At 39.0% G+C, this 24,788-nt stretch overlaps 1 protein-coding gene across 5 annotated transcripts in view; it reads left to right on the top strand.

The window, feature by feature from the left end:
• cadm1a (cell adhesion molecule 1a) overlaps nucleotides 1-24,788 on the top strand; it is a 444,596-nt gene that overhangs the window by 315,929 nt on the left and 103,879 nt on the right. For all 5 annotated transcript variants that reach the window (XM_042499347.2, XM_088088619.1, XM_042499348.2 and 2 more), the window contains one exon: nucleotides 14,932-15,078. In XM_042499347.2, coding sequence (XP_042355281.1) covers nucleotides 14,932-15,078 — 147 coding nt within the window. The remainder of the gene's footprint in view (nucleotides 1-14,931; nucleotides 15,079-24,788) is intronic.

The raw sequence follows: 24,788 nt of genomic DNA, 5'->3' as shown, positions 1-24,788 counted from the left end.
AAATCAAGCCTCGCCCAGGCTGCCCAATAAACTCCTGTTACCATCTGAGCGCTTTTATTTTAAATTTCAGCCTTGGCCAGAGTTCTAGATAAACTACTTTTACCATCTGGGGGCTTTTATTTTGTGATATGAATTAATAATTTGCTGATATACTTATATGCACACATACAGTATATATAGTTAACTATAGTTCTAGTTAAATCTGATTTTTTTTTCCTGAGTGTCAATGCCAATGAAAATTTAACAATGCAAACATTTCCATTCAAATATCAAGTCGTACTTAAAGCGAAACTAATTACTGTGAAGTGAAATGATGGTGACATTTTCCCACTGTATCTGGAGACTTCATTGCAAAGCTTTGTGAGCTGCAGTTGTGCCGTCTGTATTTCAAACAGCATGTGCTCTTGATGTTAAGTGGCTTTCGGTGAGCCAGAGAGCATGTAAACGAATCTGAAAATGCAGCTGAAGCAGCATCAGCTTAGATTTCATAGCAAATATAACTAACATCAGTTTAGTGTGGCTGCAGAGAAGATAATGATCACCATCATAATCACCACCACCACCTATTGTTTTTGAATAAGTGACCTCTGTCGTGCTTGTAGACACTAGTATAGTGTTTGTTTTTTCTTTTGTCTTTTAGGGGAAATAAACTTGAAATGAGTGTTACAAATGTTTGTGTAATTGAACAAAAAACTTAAAATCCACTCAGCAGAACAGCCGGTGCAAAACTGAGTGCACTTCTTCACTACAGGACCTGATGGTCACAGTTCATCAAATATTTTAGCTCAGTATTTGTGAACAGCTACTTATAATTAACCATATAATAAACCATATAATAGTTAACCATATAATTAACTTATAGTTAACCATTATATATATAATAATGCCATGAGGTGCCTGACAAGGTATTTTGAAAACTAATGATTACATTTATATAAATATCCGGGGTCCTAGTGGATGAATCTTCGTGTTTTATGGGACCCTTGACCTTTCATCTTCAGTGCCACTAAAAATACTTAATTTCAAAATCAAATTAGCAGTTTGTTATGAAATGCATGGAGCACATTCATGTTCCCAAAATGATTAACCTTAACTCAGGTCCACCATCATGGGGAGGTCAAAGGATATGGAGGGAGTCAGTGTGGGAAAAATGGGTCCCCCCTGTCCATAATTCCTGCTGGCTGGCCTGCCTTAACTTGGCTCTGCAGCTTTGCATCACCACCCACATCCCCAATTTGCTTTGCATTTCAAGTGAGTCCTTCGTTTTCTCATTGATGGCTGTTTACAATGGTTGGAGAAACAATCCATCAATCAAAGCTCTGTACCTCTTTTTGTACCATATCCAGAAAAAAAAGCCACATCTATGAAAAGTAATGATACAAATAGGCTGATCGCCAGCTTTATGTGTCATTCTAAGTTGACTTACAGATATATAATGACTCTTAAACGAGGATATTTCTTATTTCTGGTAGTTGATTGCTCCTAGCAGCTGCTATCGACGCTTATGTTGACTGGAAATGACTGTGGCCGCACAGATAATTAAATTGTCTACCCAAGGCTGCACGAATGAATGGAGTGAAATGGCATTTCAGTGGGATTGCTAGATAAACCCTTTTCATTTTAACATCCCTCAGGGTCTTTCCTTGTGTCACCCTCAGGACAAACGTTAGACTCATTTTCTTTTGCTTTGCATTGTCAGCTGTGTCGAACATCGCAGCCTCTAGGGGACGCTATTGAAGCACTTTAATCGGGTTTTGATGTCACCTCGTGGAATGTGTGTTGAATTCCTCTGAGAATCCATTCAGTTACATGTTTTCAACAACACTCTAAAATCAACTTTGGAACAGCTGTTGCATATTTATCAATAATTACTCTATAATTGCCTAATTTTCCCAAAGACTCATTTACATTATAGTAACACTGGACTAAACTGACATACATATTTTGACTCCAGGCATTTCAGCTTCCCCTATCTAATGAGATTATTTTCATGACGCAGCAATGTTTGAAATAAATGTTTGCAGAACTTGCAGGATCTGCTTTTTATTAGCTCCAGAATTGGCAGTCACAAAACAAACATACAGCAGAGAGTGGTTGAACATAGAATATAACAGAATGCAAATAAACAACTAAATAGGAGTGCTGGCTGTTTTATTTTATATTATAAACAAACCACAATATTGAAGCACACTTAAAACCGTGAAATCCTCCTCCTTTTTTATTTACTGGCATTGTTGGAATTTGCTTTGCACTCATTACGCTCAGCAAGAGATAAAGGCGTTTTGTGCAGCATACAGCAGCAGTGGTAGCACAAAAGCCACTTACATGCTCACTGCAAGCATGTAACACCCTATAAAGCTCTTCACACCCCGTTCTTACATAATGTGTCACAAATCCACCGAGCATCAGTGGGAGAGGTACAAAGTGTGTGTGTGTGAGTGTGTATGCAGTGGGGGGTCGGGGTTATTGGAATATAGCTGTTGGAACTATTTGCTATAATTGCAGATGCTTTATTTCATGTTAGTTACACAAAAACGTGGTTGAAGTTTAAGGGACACTTCACCCCAAGATCAAACAATTATATTTTTTCCTCTTACATGTAGTGCTTTTCAATCTAGATTGTTTTGGTGTGAGTTGCCAAGTGTTGAAGACAATGGAACTAGATAGCGCTTGGCTTGTGGAGCTCAAAGCGACAAAAAATTACATTTGAAAGACTCAATAGCAATGTTTCTTTCCAGAAATCATGACCCCGTAACTCAAGATAATCCACAGAGCTTGTTGTTAGCAGTTTCATGTAACTATTTTCTAACTACCAAACTACACCCACCAGCCATACTGCATAGATGAAAGCATGCATCGACTGCTATCTTACCTCGAACCACTGAGCTAGCTGACGTAGAGCTCAGCCGAAGAGGACGCAATTATTATCTCATGCTGTCACAAGCACAAGTTTCTTGTCCTTGAGTAGATGCACGCTTCCTTCTGCACAGTGATTTATTTGGCCGGTGTAAGGCAAGGCAAGTTTATTTATTGTAGTAGTAGTTCTGAAGACAGAAAATAGTTCCTACATGAAACTGCTCATAGCAAGGTCTATGAATTACTTTGAGTAACTGGGTCATGGTTTCTGGAAAGACACATTGCTGTTGAGTTTTTCAAATTTATTTTTTAGCGCTTTGAGCACCATAAGACGAGTGCAACTAGTTCCATTATATTAAAAAGAAGGCAGACATCTCTGGCTGATATCTGCAACACTCAGCAACTCACAGCAAAACAATCTAGATTGAAAAGCACTACACGTAAGAGGAAAAAAAAATGATTATTTGGAGTGAACTGTCCCTTTAAATATGGCAGGGATTTTGCAGTGGCAATGTCAGTTACCCAACTCACCATTTGCCCAGACTTTGGTGGCTATGACTCAGGTGGTAGAGCAGGCCGTCCATCGATCAGAAGGTCAGGGGTTCGATCCCCGTAACTTTCAGACCACATGTTGAAGCATCCTTGAGCAAGATACTGAATCGCAAATTGCTCTCGATGGCTGTTTCATCAGTGTGCACCTTGCACAGTAGCCTCTGCCACCAGTGTATGAATGTGTGTGTGAATGGGTGAATGTGACCCGTATCGTATGAAAGTGCTTTGAGTGGTCAAACAACTAGAAAAGCGTAATACAAGTGCAGGTCCATTTACCATAATATCTCAGCAACTATTGCCTTGGCGTTTTGTACATTTGCCATAACTTTGTTGATCCGCGTCATCATCTGGTCATACTTTTAATTTGTCCAATATTTGTTTGTGCTTTGTGGTTTGGCTCAGAAAATGTGTGAAAATCTGCTACATTTTTTGAGGATATTAAGTGTTTCATTATTTGTGACAGAGAATGTAGTTAAAGAGTTTTATATTTAACTGCCTTAACGGTGACCCGTCAAAATCTCTAAGGCTCTGTGTGTGTCTTTGACACTTTAAAGCACTTTATTAGCAATTCAGTCAGATGCATTATCTTACATTTTACTGAATCTCAAAGGGGGTTCTGCTATCACCAGCTTTGGTCTATTATGAATTACGTGGTTGAATAATGCAATGCCAGACTGGAAAATAAGGAGGATGTTGGCACTGAAAAAGAACCTTCATTACAACTGCTTACAGCAACAAACATTGGCACACGTTAGATGAAGGCTTGTATTGGTTAATATCTACACAGCTTATTCTGAAAAAGGACTCTGAAGGCGCTGTACATGTATTATTAGTTACAGTGGAATCGGGCAAAAAGTCATTTGTTATTTTGTTCCCTTAAGGTCTCGATTCCTTTATGTCAAAAGGTGAGTTAAAGAAGCATCCTTAACAAGAAAAAATGTGCTTGAAATTGTATTTAATGTATATATTTTTTTAACTATAAAGGGGTTTCATATTTTTTTCTAACTATAGACAGATACTTATTGGTGTATTTGTATATCTGTAAATGAAGAAACTCTTTGGTTAACAGTACTCTAAAAATGTGTTCAAACAAATATTGTCACACCATACAACAAACCCTTTAAAACTTCAAGGCCATGCCAATGTGAAAAAATTCAATCACCTCTGTAATGGCTCCATTGTTGTAAGGATTAATTTACTCCACTCAGGATTATGATTTTAAAAAACTGCAGCTGTTTATTTTCACTTAATGACAAAATGCTAAGCAGTCATCGTATGATCCATTGTAATGTGCCACCCACCAGGGCCCTATAAAGCCATTCACTGCTCAGTAAAACACATTAAAAGGTACACAAAACATCAATAATGGAACAATACAAATTTGTGAGCACCTCTGTAGTTACTCAGCATCACATATAAATCTTTAACAGGTGAAAGCAGTGAAAAGTGATGGGAAACAGATAAAACGCTGTGCTGATTTCTACAGCTGTGAATGTTATGCGCACCTTTGGCACACACAAAGGTGCTGTAAGAGGAGTGACCTCTCTCTAGACTGGATTTTTATTTTTATAGCAACATATAAAATGTACACCACTTTTAAAAATGACATTTTTTTTTAACCAGACTGGTCACCCTGAAACAGTACCAGCATGCTATGTTGCCTCTGTATAAGAGGCTAAGGAGTTAACTTAAGGTACAATTGTGGAGTCTGATCACCAAACTGAGCAATGGGATCATCTCCAACAAATTCTGTATGTCATATCTTGGAGCTTCGCTCTGACACACAGATTAACTGCGCTGCCTCCTTCAAATCCTCACCCAGAGGGATTCCACTGTTTGAAGTGGTCAGGCCATACAAGGATCTTGACCTTTTCCTGGCTGCCTCTAGCTGTCAGTCGGCTGTACTAACACGGCATTCACATGGCAAGCAGCCTGGTTGAAGGTTGATGTTCTCAGAGATCGTGGTTAAAATGACAGGCTCCTTTCATCTTATGCCTGCGCCACACTGCACGTGTGAGCAGTGTGTGCATCACGGAGCCTCTTGTTTTTTTTATTTCGGCACCCATGTTAACATATTAGAGCAGCCGCACTGCCCATGTGAGCTGCGCTGCTCAGGCAGTGCGCAGCTGTTGCTTAGCTGCGAAACTTTCATTAATTTTGTGGACAAACAGAAAAATACAGAAATTAACAGTTCAAAGACAGTTTTTCCTTTTTTCTTTCCTTCTGGTTTTACCAAAAATTATGTAAAAGGGACCGCAATGCAAGTACAATCTTTCCATGCTTCCTCATACATATCAACCACGTAAGTACATTGTGTGGCCTGCAACCATTATTATGGAAAAGCATGCTCTGATATGTAATAATGCTTCACTCATACGCTTGTTCATAAAGATTAATCAGAAATCAATGCTGCTTGCACACATCTGTGAAAACATGAGATCAGACAGGACTGCCTGCAATCAGACAGTGGCAAAACACAAACGCAGTCCCTCTTACATTCTGTCTGTCTCACACACACACACACACACACACACACACACACACACACATTTAAGGGCTCAGGCCCAGTGCACAAAAGATCTGCTATTTTATCAGCAGGAGCCACACCAACAAAAAAAAAGAGAAAATGATTGTATGCTGTTCACTAAGCACGCTCTCAGATACACATGTTCCTCGAAATGTCAAAGGGAAATTAATATCTCTGGATTGGTTTTGGTGATCACAAGCAGTGCAGAGAGCAAAACGGCACCCAATTGTTAAGTACATAAATTAGGAAAATGTACCATACTGTATAAGATTGCTGTATGTTGCATCATGTTTCTGATTGAGACGAAGTATGAATAAATGTATGTCTAACAGTAGAACTTATAAAAAATGCAATACTAGTGCTATTACTACTAATAACACCACAGGGAGAGGCAGGGTGGGAAAAGAAATACATTGACAGACTGATGCCCGAATGAATATTTAATATTTTCAGCAAGCCTTTTATCCTTCAATCCTGTGGACAAGTGATTTGTTATTTAGAAAATAATATCTACAAATAAAATTGGTATCAGCCTGACAGTTTGTTTGATTTCCTGATGAAATCTTTCTCACTGTCATGGTGGCCACCTGTGTGACCTGACTTATTATGCATACATTTCTTATTCAATCAAATGGAAACATGCAGCTGTTAGCCTAGGACAATGGAACATGGCGCTTTTTTTCCTTCCACTGCAGCCTTGGTGAATTGTGGGCCTGAGGCTAGCTTTGTACGGTGCGCTGCGGAGTGTCATTGTCTGACAACTTTAATCTAGGATTGGCTGCTTCGACTTTTTGACATGGATGGCCGAGGGCTGATATCCAGCCCCCTCTTCAGTGCCACAGGCCAAATATGTTAGTGAAAAAATGTTGGAAACACCAGAGGTGCACGATCTGGCTAAAACCTCAAAGTTAACTTTGACAATTTTGACCAAATCTGTTTGCATTTGTGAAAGTATGAAACGTCTTGAAATGGCTGTACAACATTACACTGCAAAATATTCACTTTATTCTGTCGCAACCAGCAGCCGCAGGTTTGACACAAACACACAGTCCTTTGCATGTTGCCCCCTCTCTCTCTCCCTTTCATGCTTAAGCTGTCCTTTGTGTAATAAAACCAAAAAAATAATCTTTAGAAAAATATTAATTAAAATATAATAATAAATAAAGCTGTGACACTGGATTTTCTTACTACGAAAAAACAATGACATCCCTTTGATTACAAACAGAGAACAGCAGAATGACAGAAGTAAACATTAAAAATAAGAGAGAGCAAGGAGAAGCAGCTGGTACCAGGGTTTGGTCAAATATTCTGTATCAATAGATATAAAGAACTGGATTTTTATGATAACACTAATAAATGTTCCCTAGCATTTACTCATATGTACTTTTGCATGTTTTTACGAAATGAGTAAACACCAGTAGCTTTTGGAGGTAGAATTTCATGTATAATTTGCTTTGAAATACAGGAATTTAAACCATATTTCGTCAGTGTCGGTGAACAATAGCTCTTCAGCAGTTAACCTATCCCATAATGATATAATGTTTCCCAGCAGCTGCTGATGCTTGCCTGTGTAGCCTGAGAATAGGAGGCCAAGTTGCAGTGATTTATTCCATTTCTCAGCTATACCGTTGTCTAGATTGATGCAGATTATCGTAGCATCTCCACCTTCCAGGCAGTATATTGCTTGGGAGATTGGAAAGATGTGCACTTCAAAGCTTTGCTGAATGAGTGACAAAGCCAGACATGTGCCTGCTAACTTCTTCATAGTGCCTCTGACTGCTTGGCACTGACATACTGGATATTCTGCTTTTCTCAGCATTTATCTGTGAGTCTGCAGTTCGTCTTTTCATCTGTCCAGTGGGTAAATGCATGGTGACAGTGCCTTTGTATTTGTGTTTGAACGCACAAGCTCATTTGTAATGGAAAAAGGCAAATTAAGTGATATATTTAAACATTTGTGAGAAATGCATTAAGTGCAGCTCAGACTGGCAATTATATATTACTCCCACCGTCTCCGATGTGTCATTATCATAATGTCTGTTTCAGTTACGCGACTTTATCTTCTACTGTTTTCATACTGATGTGCGGGACTGTCAGCTGTAACTAAATGTGTCTCACTGAAAGGTTCGACGTGAGTGTTTTGTTTGAAGGTAGTGCGTTGTTAGTCCCGTCCTCCTGGCCCTCAGTTGGTTAACTTGATGCTCCAACACTTGTCACGTCTCGATGAGCTGTCTCTCATGAAAAGGCTTATAAGCAGTTTCCATAAAGCCTCAGCAGGTATTAAAGAAGCACACAGACTATTCAGCAACTTGCATTCAAAAACACCAACCCCGAGCTCCGCCGTGGATATTACAAAGGCCATGTGTATGGCTGTTTTGTCAGTTTTCTGGTGCTCATGAAGTATTTATTCTGTGATCACATGGAACTATTCTGCCTTTATTTTGAAAAATATACTTACAAGATCATAGTTGTGACAGTTGGCTATGTGGTGAATGTGTTAATAACATTATATTAGATCCCTGAAGGTGCCCTGTGTGGTCTCCTTGTCTAAATATGCCGCTTGTCCTTGTATACATGCTAGCAAGGAGATGAGATTAAAACAAAACAAGGATCAAAACATTTCTCCATAGTGCCATTAGCGGTCCAAAAGTCAGTGGGGCACCTTTTAATGGAAATCGTTTCTCCTCTCTTTCTGTGACGCCTTCTTTACTGCATTATCAGAAGCCCCACTACGAGCATCGCAACCCAGTTTAACAGCAGGTCATGATCCATACATCATGTTCATGTGCAAATTGCTGAATTTGGCACAAATGCATGACTGGTGATGTAAAAAAAATATCATATTGTGTTCTTTACCATTTATTAAGTGATAAATGTTTGCAACTAGAATAAAGTCCTAATGCAGAAAGGCAAGTTTACTTTATTTTTCAAATAACTCTACTATACTTTAAATAGAAGGAATCATCTGACTAATTTTGGGCTTAGATGTGTAGATAAAGACCATAAACAGCTCAAATTATTTGATCACAATCAATTATGGTCAAATTAATTTACTCTTATACTTGTCAGTCTGCATGCAAAATAACAGTTGAAAAAAAATCCTAATTACCAATAATTGCACAACACCCACATTGTTACTGAAGTTGAAGAAGTGTACCAAAGTTATATTCCTCAAAAAGAATGATTTCCAGCATTTAAGGCCCATTTATACTCCCTTTACATGTAAGAATAGATACATTCATTTCAAAAGCAATCATCACTGCTCTCAAACCTCCATGCTTCCTTTGAGTTGGCATACACACATCCACTGAATGACACAAGAGAACAGAGCCAAAAGTTTGTGACAACAGCTAACAAGGTGACTGTGGAGGAGGTTTTTTGAAATGTGGTCTTCGAGCCCAGTAAATACATCACATGAAGACAGAGAATTTGTTTCACTATATTACCGATTTGTTCCATTCCACAGTTGTTAAAATGTCTTTGCCATGTCCTACGGTTTTGTCTTGCTTAAACTATCTCTAAAACCATCTCCTGTGGTACTGCTCAGCTTTGTCCTTTTCCATAAACTTTCAGCAAACGTGCAGGAATACAAATTAAATAAATGCAGGAGGCTTCATCCATGTCTGTATACACATCTAACATTAAGTATAGATAAGCCTTAAGCCGACAGAGATTTTATCGTTGTTGGTTTAAAAAATTAGCTCATAATATAAAAATGCATCTTTGACAAAAATGAATGTAGACTTTGTTCATTTAGATGGATTATGTAATGTAAGCAAGCTTCAATAATATATGAATTAATAAATCAATAATGAAGATATAGAAGTTCAAATTTATGGATGGTGACATTGTAACAATAACACATTAAGTTTTACAAAAATACTGAGCAGCATAGTTTTCAAAAAGTTTAGCTCTGCCATTGAGTGTATGTGATTGTAGTAAATGGACTTAATCACGTAGAACTATTGGTATGGTCCTTTAAGGGACAAAGTCTTTGTGATGGTACCCATAGGTCATATTTAATAGACAGCAGGTTATTCTATGAAAGGTTGCCCAATAACAAACTGTTCCAATTACAGGCTTTGGCCCTTGTTTTTTTTCCCCTTTGTTTTTCAAAGTGGCACTTTGACCCACCTTCCCCTCAAGACATTCATGCCAAAAACACTTTTTGAAATGTTAAAAAAGCTTCATGTTGCAGCTTTAAACAGCCTTCTACCACCACCATGTCAGAAGTGCTTTTTCTGTAGCACCTCTGACAGTGTCCTAGGTGGCCGCGGCACATGGTTGTTGTTGGCCATTAATTAGTGTAAAGCCCATCGCCTCCCCGTACCATCTTCCAGCGTGTCAGAGTTGTTTATTTAGCACAACAGGAACAATTAAGCAGCTGACAAGGCAGCCGCCGTTTGAAGTCCTTCGCACTACCTCCACTGGCTTTAAACACAACTTAGCAGACACCTTGCAGCACCCTGCTGCTGCCTTGTAACCTTCAGCGGATGTCTTGAAATGCATTTTGTAGTATGTTAGCGTATTATCATAACCAGATGCCCACCCTGCCGCCCACCTCTGCACATGTTTGAAAGAATATGAGGTTCAGTTCTGAATATTAAAGACAGCGTGGTTCATTTATTTAGGGCTGTGTTTGGGCCACCAAGGGATGCTCATTTGAATCTCGTTTGTTAAGCTGTCTATCCTTATCTGTCAGCATCAGAGGATGCAATTTCTGTCTTCCCACCTCATCCTCCTTGTCTCCTAAATGGCAGGGATATTTAGAGGTGCTTGACAACTAAGGCATGTAAATTAGCAGTTGATGTTTCCTGCATTCTTTTAGATTCTTTTGCTTCAAACCCAACCCCCCCAAAAAAAAAAACCTCTGAGTTGGTCCTTTAAGCCTCTCTGAGAAGATGCCTTTTGTGATGCTATTTTTGTAGCTATGTAGGTGGAAAGTCGAAGGGGGAATTACACTTTATCCGTAAGTTTTCTCTCAACCTCAATTGCAAGCTTGGCAAAACATTAGCCTCTTTATGATCTGGTGTTTTCTAGAGTAAGTCTGTTTTTAATAGTTGTCACTTTAGTCGGGTGGAAACTGAAACTGAAACTGATCAAAAGCAACGTTGGACAGCAGACAATGTGATCTCACAGAAATTTGTAAAAATAACCATAAGAATTATGTGGTGGTGACACGTATTGTATTGAAATTACATGGTGGCAGGACAGTTGGGTTTAGGCCCCAAAACTACTTGGTTATGTTTAAAAATAAAATCAGATTTCTTTATTGTCATTTTCATCATGCACTACTGTACATAAAAGAAAAAAAAACATTTACCCTAAAAGACCACAGTGCAAGTCGGTGCAAGGCAACAAAAAATAGAATGAAAATTAGCTAAAAGTTATGGTTCAAAAACTTAAAATTTAAGCATTTATAATTAAAATCTATAAAGTGCATCGTTGCTGAGACATAAAGGGCCCCTTTAAATGTCCATAATTTGCACAGAGTTTTGTTGAAAAAGAAGATTGCAAAAGTTGACTACACTTGTTACGTACCTGATGTAAGTATGATGTGAAATGACAGAAGTATGTCACAGTAAAGAACATAAGTACATTATGTAAAAAGAAGTCTGGGTTGACTTGTGTTCATACGGGACACAAACTGCGGTCTCCTGGATGATAGTCCGCTGTTTTTTGACCTGTCCATCAAACAGAACTCTTCCTCATATTTCACACATAGGACTGCCTATAGGGTTATAACATAAACCACCTCCCATTATGGGACGTAGTTGAATCAGGGAATTCATATGTCCACCACAACAAAGGATCCTAATGGACTCTGTATCTGTAATGTTTTCCACGTGATTTCAACACATTACATGCTACTTCCACCTAATGTGTTGTTAAGAGGTTGTGGTCATTCCACGTACTTCTGTGAGACCAGGTAACGTCAGAGGCTGAATCTGCTGAGAGCATCAGATGTCAGGACTGGGTTTTCAGTGCAGGTCTCAGATTACGCAGTTAAGGCTGAAAATGGTCCATTCTGACAGTGTGTCATAGTGTAATTCTGTGTCTGGTACGCCACACAAGGCCCTGATGGAAAGACGAGCACATATCCATATATATATATATATATTTTTTTTTTTTCTTGTCTTGCCTACAGTAGTTTGATAAAATCTGTAACAAGCTTGCTGACATACCTAATCCTTTGGACATCACAGAGGTTGTGAAAAAGCACAAGCAGATGCTCAGTTTGATTTTTTCCTACCTTAAGTCTGACGTGTGTATCGGCAGAGTCAAGGAAAGACTTTTAAGTAGATGTTAATACTTACTCAATACGTGATTCTGTGTTTCGCATTGACTCCTCTGCCAGTCGAATGTAATTTGCTGCTAAGTGTATTTTTCATAAGATGTGAACGATTTGCTGGACAGTCACATTAGTGCACACCTACAGTGTTACCATCTGCACCTTTTTTCCAGTATTGTGGTCTGATGTGTTAGGTGTTATTGTTTCTTAGTTACTGAACATATTTAGTTGATATCCTAAATTGGTGATTTCATTTTTCACTTTGACTGTCTGTCTTTTTCCATGTCCATCTAGCCTAGAGCATGTGTGTGTGCGTGCCAGTCTCACCATAGAGATATTGCACTGGGGACTGACATAACTAGCAGCGACTGCTGGTGAGCTGCCAGGTGCTGTTTTTGAAGCAATCATTTAAAATAAACCAAAGCCACTCAAGACTTAGCTTCAGCCTCAACAATGGATGCAACCCCAAAGCAAAGTCTGAGATGTTATTACTGTAGTTTTTCAAATCAAAATAGCACAGAGCTACAAAGAATCCATTTTTCATTCTTCAGCCAAAGATATTGTTTGTGAAACAAGGAAGTGTAGCAATCTAAGTTGCGGCTGATGACCGATGACGGCCGTGACCAATTTTTCTCAGCCCACAGGCTTGTTGAGTTTCTCTGGTCGCTCAGTTCAATTTATTCCCGTGGACACGCATTAAAGGGCTTTGGTCCGCCACCTGCTGCATGTTGCCACTCATTAAATGTTATATTACACCATAACACTTACTCAAGAAAGGAGATTTAGAGGACTACTGTTCTTTATATTGCGCATAAGAAGCAAAGTTTGAAAGCCACAACATTCACAAAGCTTATTGAATTCACTGACTTTACTCGAGTGCCCTCGAGCATTGTCTGCAGTGCTTGTGATCTATTGTTGCATGTCTGTAGCTTCTGACCTAATTTCCTTTATTCTATTTTAATCATTTTAATGCTCAGAAAGAGTAAAATGATCCTTCCATTCACTAGTAAAAGCATGAGTAGAGAAATATATGAAAAAGTAAATATCCTTTTGTGTAGTGTTTTATATATCTTTTCTACTCTGTTAATCATCTCATGATGTCTTGCATTTATCTTGCGACCCCTTGGGGCACCCGACTGACAGATTGAGAAACATTGTCCTATCAATATCCATTAATTTTCTTTGGAGATATCTGTCCCCATTGACTAAGTGCTCTACCTTGTTATGTGTTGTTCTGAATTTGTTGATGTTGTGCGCAGTCATTTAACAAAACTGTCACATTTGAAAGTGGCCCAACAGAAATGATTGTCCCCCCACAATCTTTTGCAGCATCTCTTTGTTTGGTCCTGATTTGATTTATATTACTTGCTTGCATGGAGACAGAAATACACATACATTCTTCAAAAGCCAATTGTATTGGATCAATTTAAATCTGCTCTTAATAGATCATGTTTGTGCTTTACCCACTATCCATGTCATTATTTTAACATTTGACAATTCTGCAGATGCATTCACTAATTTTCTGTATATTATTGACATATTTTCTTTGCTAGTTCTTCAATAATGCATAAAGGAGGGTGTTACTATAGCTGAATCCTAGAGCAAATCAAATCCGGTATACGAAAACATTTGAACAAATGATCTTGAGGGATCCCAAGTTTATCTTTAACATTTTCAAAGGACATGGGGATGTTATCTCTACAAAGGTCTAAGATCTTCTTTTAATCCCTTCTGAGCCCAGGGCCTGGATCTGGAGTCTGACTCACCTGGTGTAAATAATGTGTTACCCCAAATGGGAGAAAACTGTGATAACCCTGGTGGTTTCCTAAACATATCTTGTGATTCATACCGAGGTGTCGTTGTGGTTTTAACAAATGGATTAGCTGTGTTCTGCTTAAGCCTTCTGAGAGTGTCAGGGTAAAGATTTGTATCAAGAGTCAGTCCTCTGGCACTGTCTTTATCTTCTGGACCTGTGGTAGATTGGAAGGGTCAGAGAGAAAGGTTGATCTAAGCTGAGCTGTCTTAAAATACCAGAAAATGTTGGATGGCTGAAGCCAGCCCCTATGATATGGTAGATTAATTAAGCAAAATCTTGATTGTTCAAAAAGACTTTTGCCGAAACACGTAGGTCTTGGGCAAAAAAAAGCTTGCTGTTCTTAGAATTGTAATTGCCGTTGGTTTCCCTTACTTTGCTCTTCTTCTTTTTGTTTAGTTTTTTCTTTTTCTTTTTTTAAATGCTTGTGTGTCTGTTTGTATCAATCTGTATTCCCTTTCTAAATTCAAGGGTTTTTGAGAGTCCATAAATGCAGTGCAGGCAGAGCCCTCTATGAGTTCTTTTTCCTCAGCAGTAGTTTGTCACTCACGGGGTGGATAATTGATCTGTTGATCCGTTCAGAGCTGATCAGTTTAGATCAATGGATGGGCGGAGCAGTTGCTGCAAATGAATGCAGACTTTTAGACCCCGCAGAATAAATTGTTTAAGTTTCGCTTTCAATCTACCTGGCATTCTACTGCTCCATCTGTGTCCAGATTAGGCTCTGTTTTCCATGAGATTGGAGCAATGACTGAATCTATCTATCGTTCTGTCCATCCATCCATCCATGTTTTAAACGTGGCGGGCTGCCACAGATATATTAATGTGTGGGAAAACCAGATTTATCAATACACCTGTGCTGATCTGTGTCTCTTTCTTTGTCCTGTCCAGTGGTGAGTCAGAACCTGGTGACAGACAATGTGTCGGTGGTGGAAGGCGAGATGGCGATCATCAGCTGCCGGGTGAAGAACAACGATGACTCCGTTATCCAGCTGCTCAACCCCAACAGACAGACGATTTACTTCAGAGACATGAGACGTGAGTATCATGCACCATTACGATGTACATTACTGTCATGTGTTCTTTCATCTTTTATTAAGGGGTGTTCTTGTGTACTTAAGTGTGCTTTTAAATGAAACTGATTTTGTTCTGGCTGGAGGAAAACAGCCATTAATATGCATGCAAGTCCATCACTAAAGCAGCCAGTTTTCAATTTCATTTTGAATTTTGTCCTCTTCATATTTCAAACGGCATTTTGCTGCGGAATGAAAAAGAGATACCAACATGAACTTAACAGGCTGATGGGACTATTGTTGTGATGTTATTGTTTGGCCTTGTTTCCCGTAAGTAGTTTTGATTTGTAGTTGCTTGTTCAGCATTTTGGCTGCCAATGCCAGAACACAGGGTCAGGGTTCATTCCACTACAAAAATGTAACATAATTAAAAATGTAGGCAGTTAAGGCTTAATTAGCTCTCTGGTGTGACTACAGAGCTAGCTAATCATCTTTAAATAATGTCTGATTGCTCCCAAGTCGTTAAACAAGAGGTTTTCTCGTGTCTCCCATGTTGCCGCCATGGCATGAATGCAGCATTAGAGCTGAGAAAGCTTTCAGAACAAAACATGTTCAACTTCACAATAAAGACTCATGCTGTCAGGGTGACCATACACAGGCATTATTTATAATCCAAGTATATTGAGAGAACTGTAATACTTTGTGACATATACAGCAAAAGGATAACACAATCTTAATGTTAAAAGAAAAACTTAGTTTAGTCCTTAGTTGAGCATCTAACGGGTTATTATGAGGCTGTCAGAGGAGAAAGTAGCTCTCCTGCACGGGAGGAATCATCCAGCACTGCCATGTCTTTATGTGATTGATATGGTATGTGTGTAATTATAGTCTGAAGCCTTTTGATGTGATCAGATGACATGGAAATCAATCCAAGTGAGGCATTTATTTATGTCAGTTTCGTTGGTTCATTTTGCAGGCAGTCATAAAATTAGACAGACATTTGACACATCATTTACATTCGGTAAAAATTAAGTCAAGCTGCGGTTTTGAGACAAAGCTGATAAATTAAGACAAACATCGTAAAACGTGTTCAACCAAATCATGTGATCGCAGGCGGCAGGAAGGCAGCGTAACATTGATTAATATTCCTTGACTTTACTTGTACTTCCAGGCAGCTGCATTAAGTTTGACCCACATGTCTGCGGCAGGATTAATACCGAATGAGGTTAATACAATCTACCAAACATGTTTCGCTTTCAGCATGTCTGCTTGAATAAAAACAGCTCATATCCCTAAACATTTAATGACCTATTATGTTTATTCTTATCCTGCCCAATTATCATGTCACAGCTTTAATTAGCTGTGTTGAGCTGGACATGCTCTGTTCTGTTCTGTCTTGCCAGGTTTTGGTTTCTTTAATTATGCCTTTAAAGCTCCTGAGTGCAGAGTGTCAAATGTAACATATTGACCTCTGTACCTATATAACAGTATTATGCTGTAAATTCAACATGTACAGAGGTTTGTTGTCATTCATTAATAACGTTACATTTGTGTAGTCTGTATAGCTCTCAGCAAGCTGTTTAAGACACCAACCCAGTCTCCTAAAATATTTTATATTGGTCTAGTATGTGCTCTAGGGCTGTACCCAACCCAATTATGACAGTCCAATCGGATTTGGCTGTTCAATACAAACATGCAATGATTCTTTTTATTTTCCTTTTAAAGTGTTACAGTTTGATTGGGATCCAGTGTGACAACAGCATCCACACAAGAGGAAACCAGCTAACAGCGTTAACGACTGATCACAAATGCGCAACATTTTTTGCCGACACTATTCATCAACAAAAGCCAGAGACTGTATCTTATGAACTTACCTGCAGCTGTTAGCTGCGGTGCAGTCACCCTCCCCCTCTGTGCCGCTATCTGCATGACTGCAGCTGCAAAGAATAGCATGAAAGTCAGGAGCACTCACTCTGCAGCAAAATCTGTGCTACAAAACGTCCCCAAAAGTACACTACACAGAATTAATGACTGCTGAGGGTTTCCGACTGATGATTCGAGCCCTTATGTGCTCCTTGCAACTGCAGCATGATAAATGTTTATGTTAAGGCACTCAAAGCACTTGGTGTAGCTGGGGAAAGATTGTGGTTTTAGGATGAAGGTTAACCCTTACCCCCTTTAACAAAACCACAATAAGACCCTAACCTTAACCAAAGGTTTTAGCAGACCAAGCCAAAGAACACATGGGACAAAGTAGTTCCATTTACGGATTAGAAAACACGTGACGCTTGTGAATGTGATCCAGGCATCAATTATGTTTCCTAGCTGGCAAATCAAAACAGCAAAAATACATTTCAGGAGACGGTTTCGGGCATTTCAACCGTGCATGTTTGATAGCATGACTTTGAGTAGAGAGTTTCATGAGTATTGATATATTTCAGAACAGGATGAGATTTTACTTTTTATTTGAATTTGTGGGAAAATGTGTTATTTTTTTTAGAAACTGAAATCCCTTTCAGAAAAACTGCCATCGATCCAGCAAACTCCAACAGTGCTTTTTGCCTAGACTGGTTAATTACCTGAGAAAGGTAGACAAGTGACAAATATGATTTTATTCTTTGCACAAAAAAAACAAAGTAGCTTTAGCACCGAACTGGAGTTAAACTGTTATTTTAGCTTTTGATAGCTGTTTTTACCACTAATCCTCAGGACTGCTGGGATGTTTGTGTATGTACAGAGAAGTTTTACTCCAAGTTGGTGTTCATTTCCAACCCTTTTTTGACACAGTTCACACACAGTTTGCTTTAATGCTATAATGTTGTTTGCTGCTGTTTTACCACAATTTTTAAAATATATTTTGAGCTTTTTCTTGAGGTAAGACTTTTGGCATGTGCATAAACATACAGTACACGTACTCAACACTTTCTACATTCTGATCCACCTGAGACTCCTCGGCCCCCTGTGAGGTGACTGTCAGGCCCGCCTTCACACTCACCACCCCTCCTTAGTTATGTTCACCGTCTTATAAACACACCTTCTACATACTATACAAGGGCACGCTCGCAGAGAGCCTCGCTGCGTACGCCACACCGAGCTCAGTATTTATCTGCTGTTGTGCCAAACTGCAGTGAGCCGACTCCCACAAGCTGGCTGTCAAGGGCAAGGTGTTCTTCTTTGACGGGGGGGCTCCTTGATCTCCTGTGATCCCTCCCAGGCATCTTCGCCACAGCTGCACTGCTTCATTATGACATGGCATCCACCAGGCAGCCTCCAAACAACATTGCCCCCTTCGAAATATCACATCTGCCATCTCCGTCTGAATCCACAGTGGTGGATTATATTTGTGAGTGTGAGATGAAGAGCAAGAGAGAGTAAAGAGACAGAAAGGAAGCGGGGCTTTGAAACTAGCTGCAGAGTAACTTGACTATTGGTCATCTTGTTGATATACTTCGTGTCATTTAAAGTAGCTCTGATGCATTCTGTGAGCACCTTTTTTCAGTTAAGGTGATTTTAATCAGCTGTTTAGCTGATGACATTCAGAAGATTGATGTGTTAACCAGAGTTTGTCCATATGCTGATGTTTCCATGGCAAAATGACCTGTTAAATATGAGGTGATACTGTTGCGCTAGAAGTAGTAAACACACAGCTGCTATGTTGTAGCTCAAACTGCCAGATGTTGTCAATAAACATACATTTTTCTCATTCAATTAAAATGCAATTCACCCCACAACAGCTAATGTTATGTTAGTAAGGTAAGGTAATAATAAGGTATGGTAAGGTAATGATATATTTGACAATACTCAGTTCCTTATTAATGACTTTTCCCCAGTGGCTGAATGTTTTGAATTCCTAATTTTTTTAACTCTGCCATTTCTCTGTCATTCTTCACCATCTTCACATAAGAGTAAAACTGGTTGGCCTTGTAGCATGAATGAGATTGATGAACAAAGATGCAAAAACCTGTATTTATACTGCAGCCTTTATACTAGAGGCTGTAAAGAGATCTCATATGTCTTTGCCTCAAAAGAAAAAATGTTGAACTCATACAAAGGTGAAATGATTGGACTGTAACAAACAATTCTACATTTTAGCAAAAAATCTTGACATGGTCAAAGGCTTAGTTTACACTAGTTACCTCAGTTTTCCTGAACATGCTATTGAGAGCACAGACACAAACTTGCGACTGAAGTATCCTCTTCAAATACACAGATACAGGGCCGGTTGTGTAAACAGATCAAGTACACACACAACCTGTGCCCTTGTTCTCCTGTGGAGGAGCAGAAGATTGCAGCTTCTGAAGCAGTGGGTGATCTGTCCACTGAAGGTCAAGGTTCAGAGTAAAAGGCTTATGTGAAATCAGCTTAATGAGACAGCCTGGAGGGAGACAACGTTTATATGTACGCTGTGTATATGTAATGTAATTCTATTTAGACAGGGACAGTGCACAATAAAATATTAACCTTATATAAATCCGTTCGTAGTCCCTGGACCTTCATGTATGAAAGGACACAGTTAGACCGAGCAAAGAGACTAAATTTCACCAGACTATTTTGTTCGATGAATAGATTTAGTAGCAATTGAGGCTACTGCCATTATTGACGTTACTTAAATTGAAAAACACACTTGAACTTTAGGTACTCTTCAGAATTTTGAATCAAGACTGGTACAAAGGTGCAAGGCTATCAAAAAACAGAAGAGGAAAAAGCCACGCCGCTTTCTCTATGTCACACAAATTTATTCCAAACATTTCGATCCTGCTTGAGGTTAAATCCTTTAAAAGATGAAACCACACCTTATATTCATACATAATGCATACCAATAAGCATGACAAGCTCTATGGTGGCAGATGTGGTTAACCATCTGAACCACAAAGGGTGGTAAAACTACTGAGAATCAGCAAATAAATAAATTACATAGAAAAAAACTGTGACGTCAAGGCCATATTACAAAATAGAAAAGATTCTCGAAATCAAAACTCACATTTATATCAAAATCCATCATCAGTTTACATCATTTATGTTTAAAGATGTGTTAAATTAACTTTTAGGGCGTAATCTCCAATACATAAAAAAAAGACATCTAAAAAACAGATCAGGTTCAAGATTAAGTGGATGGTACAAAAATTGGCCCATTGGGTATGAATAGTAACCTAAGAGTGATTGAAGTGCCATGGTGGTTTTAGAGCACAAGCACAATGAATGTTGAATCACAAATAGGCAGCAGTGTCTCACTGTGTATCCGCAACAATCAAACATGCTGTTTTCTACACTCGTGAAGCGAAAAATACCACACACTGGCCTCAGTGTCGTATTATGACTCATAGCAAGAGTTAAAACCAGGATCTTTAACAAGAACTAACTGTTAGATCATCCCCACACTTAAAAGGGGTCTGGCATGTTAATGTCAAGTGGAAACAGCAGGAGGGAGTTCAACTGGAACAGGCTGGATGAGATAGACAAGCCTTTCAACTCTCTCTTGGCTTTGAGTTTTTCAAGCAGCTCTTCTTGTTGTGCATCTGTCTTCAAGTGGAAACAGACAACTTTAACTTTTCCCTCACTAGAGTTTCCAAGTGGTATCATTATTGCTGCCGATGTCGCAAAGATAATCGGAGCCCTTTCGTTTTTCCTCAGAACCTACTGTAGCAATGGGGCTCTTCTCTTTTTCTTTGGGGTAGTTTCCACATTTACTTCAGTGGTTCAACTGTCCACCCTCTCCACTACTGGGGACAGTTACTGCAAAGAACTTAAATTCATACCCTTTGGTAAATGGAAATAGCTACTGATAGATACCAGAAAAAACAAAGCACTATCCTCACCCTGTTTTGGTTGTGCAATGGTTGACGTGCTTCCTTTGTGCTATAAAGTGAGCCTTCATGTTCCCAGAAAGCATATAACAGTGGCAGACAGAAAAGTGAGAGCGAGGCTTATGTGGAACTAATGTAAATGCAGATGATGCCTTCATTATAGCCACTGCACTGTGCAATAAACATTTACTTCATAATGATAAGTTAAAGCAAAGAAATGTGCCTGTTTCTACTTTTAATATGAGTTTAATATGAATTTAGTTTGATTTATAGTTGAGACATGCACTTTGGCTTAGAACCTTTAAGAAAATGAGACCTGATAAAAAAAATCATGTCTCATGTTAGGGTTGCCTATTGGTTCCTATGTAGACATCCAGCACACATCAGTACAGCCACTTATTTGAAGTTGTGTTTCTCGTCAGCGACAGATTCAAGTCCGATATTCACAATCAGTTTTGCTGCAGTTTAAGTCTCCTGAAAAAAATATCAGCAGCTCTTTTTTCGGGCGTTTTGCCTTTATTGATAGGTCAGTTTTATTGTGTGAAAGGGGGAGAGAGAGAGGGGGGATGACATGCAGCAAAGGGCTGTTGCGGTGAAGACATAGCCTGAGCCTACCAACTGAGCTATTGGGCACCCCAAATATCTGCAGCTCTTAAGATGCAAGATTTGAACTTCCTCAACCAGTTAGCTGTTGACTCCTGAGCAGATAGTGAACACTTAGCCTGAAAACAGTTTTCTTAGATCAAGCAATGAGCTAAAAGAGACTAAAAGCTGGACTGAGTGGCAGAGTTGGCTAATAGTCTTCATTTGATTAATGTTAATATCAAAATAATTCAATGACACTTTGATATAGAAAGGGACCAAGGTAACACTTGGAGCATTGATAGGAAAAATTGTGCACCATTGCACTTTGGCAGACAGCACAAGAAAATCATTGGATTTACAGAATAGGTATTAAAGCTGGAGTTGAGTCCATTTCAAATTTTTCCGGTCTGGTCTAGAGTACAAACCTAAACTGATTGGATTTTTTTGCAAACTGGCTGAGCTTTATTTGTCATTATGACATGCTCTGGCAAATCAAAAAGTAGCCTACATCAGCAACCTGTGCTGACGGCATCAAGGCGCTAATCCAACTCTCATTGCATTAGTAATAAGCAAAATGGCAACATGATTAACATAGTGTCATGTTTATGTATGGACTAACACAGTCTCAAGTTTCTGACAGGCTGTTTGCAATTTACTGCTGCACTGAGCACTGGCAACATGAAGAAGATCAAATTTCAATAGAGTCCAGAAACCAGTTTGAAATGTTCAAACAGGCCCAACCTTAATAGAAGCAGACCCTGTTCAAGTATATATTACTGTGAGGTTTTTTTTCTTCAAATAAACATTAGATTAAAGGAAAGCATGGTGAAGGTAACCAAAATTTTTGTACAAAGATGAGACTGAATGAGATAAGATTAGATTTCAAAATGATCTCCAGTGAGAAAGTCCACAGTTACAACAAGTAATAATAAAATGCACCTTTTAGAAAAAAAAGAGTATAATAAAAACAATTTAGTAAATAGAATTGATACAAATATACATATTGGGGAAGATCAACATTATGTTTGACAAATAATTTCATTAAAAAGTTCCAAAAAGCAGAACATATTAAATTGATAGAGGACTCTCTGATAATTTAAACCTTTGAAACAATGCATCGATACAAAATAAAACATTAAAACAGGCAGTTCTTTGATTACAACTAGCCGTGCAAGAGAGAGAAAAGCCCCCGTGAGTCTTACCAGCCGCTGAAGTAATGCTTAATGTCCCCATACTCTGGATTCAGGTATTGACTACACAGTGATTTGAAAGCCTGGACTTCACCTAGAGTGGGGAGGAGGTTTTCTGAAAGAATGTAATTACCCCCGCCCCACCCCGTCTCACCCACTCTGACACCCAATAAAAAAACTTTGATGTGCTCCTCTCAAAAAGTAGCGGCAGCCACTAATCACAATTGATTGCAGCCACTTAGGCGAGGCGCACTCATCATCCCCTGCTCTCTCTGGATGGGAGTCATCCTCGGCTGAAGCCGGAGAAGAAGGGGAAAAAAAAGGATTCAAATGAAATGCAGAGAAAGAACGAAGATGAATCTGGAGAGGGAGAAGAAAAAAGCAAGATGAATTAAAATCATGCAGTCGGCACAGGTGAAATAGTGGGAAAAAAGAGCCATTAGAGGACGTATTGATCCCAATACTCTTATGTTAGTTTATTATCCCCACAAGACTCATCAACTCTAATTTTACCTTGACTGTCTGCTGCATTTCAATAGTGGGATCATAGCAGCTTGATGGATGATAACGTGTGTTTACGCAGCCTGTTTTGAGACTCATAATAACCAGACTTTTTCTATTTTCTTTTGGATATTTATTGGAACATCAAAACATGGTATGTTTACCGCCACTCAAGCTGACCGTGTCTTGCCACAACTGCAAAAGTAGAAAAGAAACTTTTGAAAAGGTTCAAATATTAAGCATGTTGATGTAATAGCCTTCATTTTGTACTCGCAACAGATTTGTAAAGACTATCAATTCAAGTGACCAGACAAAAACAACTTTGCAGGACTTATTTGTTGCTGTAATCACTCCTCCTCTCCATACCAGCAGTTGTATATGCTTTTAGAAATTGAAAAAGTGGCTTTATTGTCTGGTTTACAATCAATAAATAGTCAAAGTAATCATCAATCAAATCATTGATAAAAACTTAAATGTGTTATTTTTCCTCTGCAGAAAGTGCAAAACACTTCACATGACAAATTGCATTTTCCTGAGTAGTGGCCTCATTTGGTCGTGCCAATTATGACTGAGACATTTTGATTCCCCGCTCCTCCCATCCACATGTCAAAGTGTCCTTGAGTAAGACACTGAACTTCAAATTGTCCCTGATGAGCGGGCTAGCGCTTTGCACGGCATCTCCGCTGCCATCAGTGTAATGTGTGAGAGCGTGTGCGTGCGTGGGTGAATGAGAGGCTTTGGAAGGCACTTTGTCCTTCTCAGGTTGAGAAGTGCCATCTATACGCAGTCCATTTAGTATCCAAAATTTTAAGTGCTGACTGCTAATATGAGATGGGACATGATTCTGTTAGTAGTCTCTAATGTAAGCAGGGGTCAGATTTTTTTTTGAGTCTATCTTAGTGCACTTCTCAGATGCCATATGTACACTGAAGGACTTAATGCAGGCATGTCAAACTGGTCCACAGGGGGGCCGGTGTGGCTGCAGGTTTTTGTGCCAACCAACCAAGAGCACACAGTTTGACCAATCAACTGTCTGAAGACGGAGATCAGTTGATTAAATGAGTCAAGTCTGGTGTGCTGCTACTTGGTTGGAAACAAAACCTGCAGCCACACCGGCCCCCCTGTGGACCAGTTTGACATGCCTGACTTAATGGTTGCTGTAATCATACCTCCTCTCCATACCAGCTGCAAAGCTATACACTTATTGACCATAAAAGATGGCTGACACATCCACGGTCCTCTTTACAAAAAAAAACAAGAGGAAAAAGCTACCATTATGATAAATAATGAGTTAAATCATGTGGGTATGAATTGAATTGAAAAAAAGAGACTGGTGCTAAAGCTGAGTATTTAAGACAGAGGTTGATTTAAAGTGTTCCAGCACAGACAATATGTGGAAAATTTAATTAAGTTAAAAAAAAATAAAAAAGGAAAAATAAAGTTTTTTGACCATTAAAGCATGTAAATATGTCCTAGTAGCTACCCCAAATCCAAGTATGAACCTAAAAATGAGTATTAGAGGTCCTCTTCATGGTATGTTGCAAGTATTTTGTCCTGCAACAAACCTACATGCAACTGCCAGCACGGACCCCTCCTACACTCTACCATTGTTAGCAACACAACACTGTTTATCGAAAAGACTAACTTTGAAAAAT

Source organism: Plectropomus leopardus, chromosome 15 (genome assembly GCF_026936395.1).
Source record: "Plectropomus leopardus strain MGB_pleo_1.0 chromosome 15, ASM2693639v1, whole genome shotgun sequence".
Taxonomy (NCBI): Eukaryota; Metazoa; Chordata; class Actinopteri; order Perciformes; family Serranidae; genus Plectropomus; species Plectropomus leopardus.
The sequence above is the reverse complement of the archived record's forward strand: the minus strand, read 5'-3'. Positions and strand labels throughout refer to the sequence as shown.